This window comes from Rattus norvegicus, chromosome 19, assembly GCF_021556685.1.
Source record: "Rattus norvegicus strain SHRSP/BbbUtx chromosome 19, alternate assembly SHRSP_T2T, whole genome shotgun sequence".
NCBI lineage: Eukaryota > Metazoa > Chordata > Mammalia > Rodentia > Muridae > Rattus > Rattus norvegicus.
The window spans coordinates 60,852,752-60,862,500 of NC_141552.1; the positions used below are offsets into that span (position 1 = coordinate 60,852,752).

General features: G+C 46.0%; 1 protein-coding gene across 1 annotated transcript in view; it reads left to right on the top strand.

Moving 5' to 3' along the window:
- Positions 1–1,446: 1,446 nt before the first annotated feature.
- Positions 1,447–9,749, top strand: part of Hsd17b2 (hydroxysteroid (17-beta) dehydrogenase 2) — an 83,254-nt gene continuing 74,951 nt past the window's right edge. The window contains exon 1 of the mRNA XM_087595217.1: positions 1,447–1,517. Within this exon, the coding sequence (XP_087451343.1) occupies positions 1,496–1,517 (22 nt within the window). The 5' untranslated portion in view covers positions 1,447–1,495. The remainder of the gene's footprint in view (positions 1,518–9,749) is intronic.

Genomic DNA, 9,749 nt, shown 5'->3' on the forward strand with positions numbered 1-9,749 from the left:
TCCAAGATGCTGGTTCCAGGAATCAGACTGAGGCACTGTGTCTAATCTCTGCCTCTACCCTGTGTGCCCTTTGCTCTGTGTCTAACTCTGTCTTCTCTTTACATTTATCATTATCATTATCATCATCATCATTATTATTATATTATTATTATTATATTATTATATTGGTGTTTTGCCTACATGTATGTATGTGTGCTATATGCATGCAGTATCTACAGAGGTCAGAAGAGGTCATTAGAAATCAGAAACCCTAAAACTGGAGTTATAGATGCTTCTGAGCCACCATGTAGGTGTTGGGCACTGAACTCCGGTCCTCTGTCAAAGCAAGGAGCGTTGTGAACTTCTGAGCTATCTCTTCCTCCCCACTTCAGACCCTTATGAAGAAACATGTCATTGGGTTCGAGCCACACTAACCCAAGGCCATTTAGACCCCTAATTATATCTGCGTGGTCCTCTGTATCCAGAAGGACCTCTGTATCCTGGCATAGTGAACCGGTGTCACTTTTCCATTCATGTTACAATCGCCGGCCAACACCTCTTCTGTGGCCTTCATGAGTCTCATCCCAACGCACAAACACCAAAGCCAGGAGGGACAGCAGCATGGTTGGCTTTGTACCTACAAATTCTGTTTTGCAAAAAGGTGTGCGAGGTGAAGAAGTTTTACCTTAAACTCAGGGCTTGAAGGAAGCCATGCCAGGTAGAGCTGTGGAAAGGACTCCAGGTATCTTGGGACTTGACCCAGAGAGTCCTGGGAGTTTGAGTCCGTCAGATCGCCTGGGTTCTAAAGACGTAAAATATGATCTCGCCATATATGCTATTTTGTAACATGGTTTTCTTGCTTTAAATATATTGCCAACATTTTCTCCGGTCATTAGATATTCTTCAACAATGCACTTTTTTAATGGCCACATAGCCGTCCATCAAACAGAAGCACTGTTGTTTATATAACAAGTTCTTTATGGTAATCCACTGGGGCTGTTTCTACACTGTACATATGATAAATGCCACTAAGAGGAACAACTTCTGTTATAAATCCTCATGCACGTCTTTGATTATTTTCAAATGGGCTCATTTTAAACAACCATGAACCATGAGCCGATGGTTTGCCATAACGACTTCTGCTCACTGTTTTCTTTATGAATGAAAACTTCTCCTTCAAGGCAGAAATAAAAAAAAAAAATGGGTGGAAAAGTTTTCCGGGAACATCTGGCTTATGGTCTGACAAAGTTTTGGTACTCGGCTGGGCTCCCAAATTTTGAAATGGCTTCTCCCTCATTATTCCGTGGCAGGTTTCGTCTCCCTTCTGGAGACAAAGGCATGATGCCTCCTGTTGGCCTGGAGCCATGGCTACCAGAGAAAAGTGGGATCGGGGTTTGGTTTTCCTCAATACAGCATTATTTCCTCAGTGTTCAGATATCAGAAAGAGTTGGGTGGGGCATCGAGAAGGACGGAGCAGGAGCTTTTGTTGAGACAGAAAGAACTCCTGAGACAAAAGATGCTTTTGAAATGGGAACAAGGTAAGGCATGCGTTTGTGCTGGTTACCCATTGACGCCTGTGGAAAACATCTGACAACGTGGCTGGAGAAAGGGAGGGAGGGAGGGAGGAAGAGAGGGAGGGAGGGAGGGAGGAAGGGAGGGGGAGAGGGAAGGATAAATGGAAGGAGAGAGGGAGGGAGGGAGGAAGGAAGGACTCATTCTGGCTGTCTGTCTGAGGGTAAAGTCTGTCATGGTGGTGAATCCATGGCCATGATCACATCAGAAGCAGAGAGAGAGAGAGAGAGAGAGAGAGAGAGAGAGAGAGAGAGAGAGAGAGAGAGAATATTTCATGTCAAACTTAGCTCTGAAGACCAATGATACAATAAAGACAATGCCATCTTAGAGAAACCCAGTACAATTCCCTGAGCAATGATCTTCATCTCCCCAGGGACCAGTGAAAAAACAGTCTATGCCCAGAACTTCCAAGACAGAGAAGTCACAGTTTCTTTTCAGTGGCCACAACCCATTTGTTATCATTCTGTCTAAGCTCTGCCCCAGCTACCTGGCAACAGCCAGGTATCCCTGACTCACTATGAAAGGGCTGCTTGCCCTCTCTGCTCTCTCTTGCTCTTGCCTTTCTGCCCTCACTCTCTCCCCATTCTCTTCCTCCCTCTCTCTTCCTGTGCTCACGGCTGGCCTCTACTCCTCTTCTCTGCGGGTCTTCTCATCTCTCTCATGGCACACGTTGGAGGCCAAAACTTCAGCCTGTGGAGTTAGGGGCCCCCTCTCCAGCTTTCCAAGTTTGGCCTTTATGTTGGGGTAGCTCTCGGGAGGAGAAGTAGGTCACCAGAAGTTGCTTAGCTTCTGGCTTTTCAGGGTCCAGATTAGTGTACTGCAATCAAGCCTTTGTGAGGCGTTCTAAAAACTGGGATGGGGTTCCCTATTTGTCCCGGATGACTTCTTGGAGCTTTTCAAAATTTACTGGTTTTAAGGCTGCCCTACAGAGACTGGCCAAGAGGCAGGTTATGAATCTACCTCTGGCTAAAATACCACCGGTGGAATTATAATTCCATTGGGGGCTGGCAAATGGCTACTCCAGCATGCTGTGTGACACAGAAGGAGCTTCTAATCTACTTCCCCATCTCCATCACACACACACACACACACACACACACACACACACACACACACACAAAAGGCTAGCAAGGTGTCCATCCCATCTCCTTCCTCTGCCCTGGGTGGAATTCTAATTCTTTCCCCATGTTCTTGGAAGGAGAAGCAATAGATGTAAAATTCAAAAACCATAAGGCAGAGACTAAGAAGAGAGAAGCACCTGAACATGTAGGCAGAAAATGTGTGTGTGTGTGTGTGTTGCTGTTTTCTTGTGCTCACAGGAAGTGAGGCTAGGCAGGTGGAAAAGCCTTGTTGGTCTCCAAGTGGCTAAATCAGAATAGAACTGGAGGTCTTCAGGCTGGCCTCCCACCAACACCCCTGTCCTGATTTGTGACGTTGGTGCAGCATGGCTGCTGTATGTGAGTGCACGCCTTGCTCTCTCACACACTTGGACAAGGAGGGACAGCGGTTGCACAACCTTCCCCCTACAATGGGGCCTCAGTAAACTGCCAGTGGAAAAGGCAGGGGATTAAAAGCTGGCGAGCTGGCGAGCTGGCGAACAGTTAGTTGCTGTTTAACTGCAGAGGCTTGTCCCACCCAGTCACCATGGCTTTATTTGTGGATTAGCAGAGGTATTTAGCCCACAGAGGCAAAGTTCACACATGCGGTCTCCGCCAAAAGCAGTTGTTATCCACATGAAACAGATGTAAGTCGGGGTGATCTTTGCGTCTGATCTGACTTGCCGGGAAAGAGGAGGTTTCTGAAGTTAGGAGTTATCTACTGGGGCCCTGCTCTAGACTCTGTACTGCATGTCGAATTATCTCAGGAACGAGTTCCACCTTGCTGACAGGGTCAAAACTGAGTTCATGTTCCCAGGCCCCAGAACCAACTCCTGTCCTGCTCGTTCACATGCTTCATGCTGGTCTGTTAACCACTAAGGGATATATAGAGGGAAGATGCTGCTATCCCGTCATCCACACTAGGGCACACAAGTCATACCTGTGCTACTCGTCTTGACGTAATTGACTGTGTGCAGCTCACCCTCTCCTTGTTCCCTTATTATCCTAAATGCCAGGTCAGCGTCCAGGAGGGGACCTGACTGCAAAAGCTGACTCAGGACCCTGGAACCAGGTGACCCGGGAAAGGCTCAGTCACCAATGTTAACTTCTTTGCTTAACCCCTTGTGTCAAAGTGTGATTGGTCAATGCAAGAGCTTTCCCTCCACCACCACCCCATGCTTTGCGTTCCCATTCTACAAACATGGAATGCAGTTTCTCTTAGGGGATGCTGTTCAGATCTTGAACTGACTGCCTCCCTGCGTGCTCAGAAAATAGAGCTCTCATTTTTAAGCCTCCATACCTGAAATGGTTTTTTTTTTTTTTTTTTTGGTTCTTTTTTTTGGAGCTGGGGACCGAACCCAGGTGAAATGAGTTTTCTTGACTTCTACCCTGACCCCAACAGCCTCAAATGACAGATATAAACATACATCTAACACCTAACACCGTCCCCCGACACACACTTCTAACACCCGGGTTATGTACCGATAGCCATTGCCCCTAGGAGTGTAGTCACTTCTGGATTCTTCGGTCACCTCACTCCGACGTGAGTTCAGAATCAAGCAGGCGGCATCTGATTGTGCGTCCTGGAGTCCTTGGGTCCTGTTGTGGTGACTTGGAACTACCTCAGTAGGGAGGGAAAACACAACTTTGGAGGCCCACACTTCTCACTCCAGCTTTGATACAAACACCCAAGCTTTCTTCCCCCACCCTTGCTGTCCCCAGTTGAGTAAGAATATCCACAACCATGACTTTAAACGTCAGGAACAAGCCCCAGGGGATAGGGTGGACAGGCACAGGCAGGCTGAGAAGTGGGGCACAGTGAGTAGTGCAGGGAGTGACCACTCCTCAGAGGTTCTTTCCTGTTCAGATGGTCCCCCCTCACATCTATTTACGACAAGCACCCGCCCCCACAGAATCTTCATCCCATTGAGATCGCAGGCCATTTCATCATTCAGCTGTGGTCCAGCTACTTGGTTAAAATCCAGGAAAATTATTACCTCAAATCACAGCAAAGGTTCCTAGGAGGAATCCATAGACGAAGCTTGGAAAACCAGAATGCAACAGTACAAGTGGTCACCAACCTTAAAGAAAGGATACCTCCCCTCATCACAAATGAATCCAGATTGGGATTCCATCTACAAACATCCCTGACACCATAAATGCCTCCATCAGTGAGATATTCCTAGAGAGGCTTTTGAGCACCAGGAGCCCCACTCTCTCAAGCGGGATGACCCCATGTTTGGGTTCCCAGGATTCATGTAAAAAGCACATGGATGTCCCACAGCCTTCAGCCTACAGTGAGTCCTTAGCAAACCATTGATGGAAAAGGCAGGGGATTAAAAGCTGATGGGCTAGTGTAAAAAGCTGAGTGTGGTGGTGCGGGTCTATAATGCCAGTCTTCAGGGTGTGTGTGTGTGTGTGTGTGTGTGTGTGTGTGTGTGTGTGTGTTACAGGTAGACCCCTGAAGCTCATTGGCCATCCAGTTTAGCCAAATTTGAAGACCTTCAAGTTCAGTGACAGACCTTGTCAAAAAAAAGAAAAGGTAGAGAGTGAGAGAGGAAGATGCTTGCTCCTAACCTCTGACCTACATATATGTTTACATGTACCTGAGTGCACATGTGTGCAAATACACACACACACACACACACACACACACACACACACACACACACACGGAGAGAGAGAGATAGAGAGAGAGAGATAGATGGAGGTCACCAGGAATCAACACAATGATCTAATAAATAGCTAAGCCTCACAGGCCTGTGTCTGTGTTCTGAGGGGCTGCCCACACTGGTAACCAGAATGTGTAAACATAGTAACTCTGCACTCCAGCCAGTGATTTGACAAACTCACGGAGCAAGGTGAAGCCATATTATATGATTAACGCCAGTTGTGAAAGGCTTCTCATGCTGGCCTTGTTTGCTTGCTAATTGCTGACTTATTGGCCTTTCTCCCTGCCTGGACCCTAAGCTCACTGACAGCAGATACCATGTTTCTTTTATTTCCCTTGTATCTGGGTTCAGAACTGGGGGCTGGAGAGATGGCTCAGTGGCAGAGAACCTTAATTCCCATAGCCAAAAGGCATGGGACATGGACATGTCAGTGAATGTTGGCTTAATGACTGTTCTATTTAGACACGTAGAAAAGCCTACAGAATGGGCTGGGGGTGTAGGTGGTTGTAGAACATATGCCTTGCAAGCTAAGGACTCCTGGTTCCATATCAGGTGTCATAAGAAATCAGAACAAACACAATCTTTGGGAGATACGGATCTTTGAGTTTTCTCCAAAACATGGCGCCGAAGGGGAGAACAGGGACTAGTCTAGCAACATATAATTTCAAAGATTTCATTTTAATGCCAGCAAAACAACTTACAAGGGCATCAACTAATTTTTTACCACAAGGGGTTTTAAAAAGGCTTAAGGATGTTCTTTCCGGAAGCCATGGACAAGCCATTAGGACCAAACTTCTTGTAAGATCGTGAAACAAGAACACGCAGTTGACCCTGTGGACACAGCCTTGGCGGAGTGGCCTAGTTTGCTTCTGGTTGTCCTGTGATAAACCTCAGGACCAAAAGCAGTCACCTGGAGGTAGGAACTGAAGCAGAGACCATGGAGGAGTGCCACTTACTGGCTTGCCTCCTCTGGCTTTACTCAGCTTAACTATCTTCTTATGTAGCCCAGGTTCACCTGCCTAGGGGATAACACTGCCCACAGTGGGCTAGGTCCTCCCATAAACAGTCAACAATCAAGAAAATGCCCCCAAAGATGGGCCCACAGGCCAATCTTATAGAGGTGATTCCTCATTGAGTCCCTCTCTTCCCAGGTATTAACTAGGTTTGGGTCGAGTTGTAAAAACAACAACAACAAAAACCCCATCATGACATATAGAAGTCTGAGAACCCGAGTTTGGATCTCTGGGATCCACACAAGACCAGATGAGGTGGTGCATAGGCGCAACTATGATTCTCCCACTGAGAGATGGGAAGTGGGGAATTCTTGAAGTTCTTGGGCTAGCCAGCCTAGAGTACACATCAGATGAACAATAAATAGATCATGTCTCCGGCAGGGTGGAAGGTGAGAATGACAATGGAGGCTGCCCTCTGACCTCTACTTTTATGTTGTAGCTCCTACCCACCAGCACTTACATACATGAACACATGTGTGCACACAAACACATGCATGTGGACAGTACACATGTGTATAAATGACTGCTTGCACACACACATGCACAGATGTATGCACATGCATGTGCACACATACACATGGCATTCCAGGCCATGATGAACTTTGACAAGCTTCTCCACAATCATTAAAAGAAGTTCAAATAACTCAGAAATGTCAACATAATGACAGAACAAATGGAACATAGGACAAAAGAAACTCATTCAGGGGAAGGTTAGAAAGTAGGAAAGTCATAGCAAAGATCCAAACAGACAGTGGGTTTAAATTAAATACACTGATATTTACATTAAGTGTAAATGAATCAACTCAGTGCAAAGTCCATTATCATTTTAAAAAATATTTTATTTTCACTTGTGGGTGTCTGTGCGAGAGAGAGAGAGAGAGAGAGAGAGAGAGAGAGAGAGAGAGAGAGAGACTCTGTGTGTGTGTGTGTGTGTGTGTGTGTTGTACACACATGTGTATGGGTGCCTGCAGAAAAAGGTGTTGGGTCCCCTGGAGCTGGAGTTACATGTGGTTGTGACCTGCCCAATGTGGGTGTTGGGGATTGAACTTGGGTCTACAAAAACAGCAAATGCTCTCTAAATCACTGGGCCATTTATTTAGCCCTTCAAATTGGATTCCACAAAAGTATTTTTGTGGGAAGAGAGAGAGAGAGGAGAGAGAGAGCGCGCGCACGGTTGCACAATTATTAACCCACTTATATTTTGGACAACTCTTCATATGTATTACAGTTTAGAGCAAAAACTAAAATGATATAAAAGTACCTATAACATCTGGAATTTTCGATTTTTGTGGGTAGTGGAGGGTGTAGTGTATGTGTGTCTATTTGTCTTGTTGTGCATGTGTCTGTGTGTTTGTGTGCATGCATGCACACGTAAGTCTGCACAAGCACGTGTGTGTGCATGTCTGTGGAAGTCAGAGATCAATGTCCAGGTCCCCTTCAATCCTTCTCTGCATTGTTTTGTGTGGAGATGTCTCTCACTTAAGCTAGAGCTCCTTAGTTTGGCTGGGCTGACTGACCAGTGAGACTCAGGGAAGCACCTATCTCTGCCTACCCAGCGCAGGATCTACCAACACATGCCATCTTGCTGAAAGCTTCTGGAGGTTCTGGAGACCTGCACTCAGGTCCACGCTCATGTGACAGGCTCTTTGCTGTGGGAGCACCCCTGTCTTTCTATTCCTCACTGTGTAGAATAAAGAATTATACAAAATATAACATTCATAAGTTTATAGTTGAATATACAAACCATTCATCATCCCCGGGGTGTTTGAAAGGCACATGTTCTCAGCAACGTTGACCTCAAATCTCTCAGATTATGTTATGTCTGGTATCAACCTGTCCTTATGTTAAGCACTGGGTCAGGATCACAGTGATGTATGAGCTCTCTATGCTCAGTGAATTACCCTGTGACATTCACTATGTCAAAATGCTACCCAGCACCTGCAGCATCATTGTTTCAGTGGTGTTGGGACTTTTGGGCATGTGGCTCATGGAGGAACTCAACACTAGAGTAAATATGTTCTACTTTGTCTAAGGAAGATTTGAGATGATGACGGGCATCATCTACTTGGAACAGCCGTTGTGTTCCAGCATCAAAGTGACTGCATGTGGCTCCTGGTGGGAAAGAAAAACAAGTGCTCAGATCAAGTGCACCGGAGGGAACACAGTCTTGTCCAGAGTCACCTGGCAGTAACCAAGATGGCCACTTGGTGGGGATGTTTCAGAGGGAATCCCCACTCTAGAAGGAAAGTCACTTCTGCACACTGTGATCCATGCTCAAGAGTCATGGATACTAACCAACTGTACATTTGCAGATTCTCAGTGTTTTGATCGTTGCTCAGTTTGGGAAATCTTCTCCTTTGGTAACTGTGATGGTTAAGTTCACTGACAACTTTGACAACTGTGGAAACACACTTCTGGGTGTGTTTATGAAGGTGTTTCCAGAGGGTTTAGCTAAGGTGGGAATGTGGGCAATATTATCTCTGGACTGGGGTCCAAGAATGAATAAAAGGAGAAGATGAGCCAAGCTAGCATCCATCTCTCTCTGCTGCCTGATTGTGTACGCTATGCGACCAGCTGCCTCATGTTCCTGCCGCCATGACTTTCCCACCATGATGGACTGTGTCCCCTCAAACTGTGAGCCAGCATAGACCGTTCCTTCCTTAAGTTGCTCCTTGTCAGTTATTTTGTCACAAAAATGAAAAAAAAGTAACCAATACAGTGAGTTACCATCTTCAGAAAGTGCCTTCAAAAAAAAAACCTTCTCTACTCGCAGAAAGTAACAGTGCACTGACCCAGGGACATCATTAACAAGAATGATGTGATCCATCTATCCCTTCTCCTTGAGAAGCTGGACAAAGGCTTGCCAGATATAGGACACTAACCATGTAAGGCTGGTCTTGAGGGCAGTTCCAGGTCAAAATAATGGGAACAAACTAGAAGACCCAATGCCACAGATAAGAAGAGGAAGTCCTTTGCTCGAGGGATTGTGCGATTCTCAGATAGAGAAAGACCCTGGTGGTCCCCAGGGAAAGAACGAATTCTAGGAGCAGAAGGACATGAGTTATGTTTTCCTCTGGAAATTCCACAATTACACAATGCTCGCAGCACTGGGCGCTTGTCCTTGAGCTCAGGAATCACTCCCTAGAGCAGCACATCTCAACCTTCCTAATGCCGAGTGAGATCCTTCAACACAGTTCCTCATTTTGTGGTAACCTCCAACCATAAAATTATTTTTGCTGCTACTTCATAACTCTTCATAACTGTAATTTTACAACTTTTATGAACCACAGTGTAAATATCTGTGTGTTTTTTTTTTGATGGTCCTAGGTGACCCCTGTGAAAGAGTCGTTTGATCCCCAAAGAGTTTATAGCCCAGAGGTTGCGAACCGCTGCTCTAATAGAAGAAACAGAAGAAC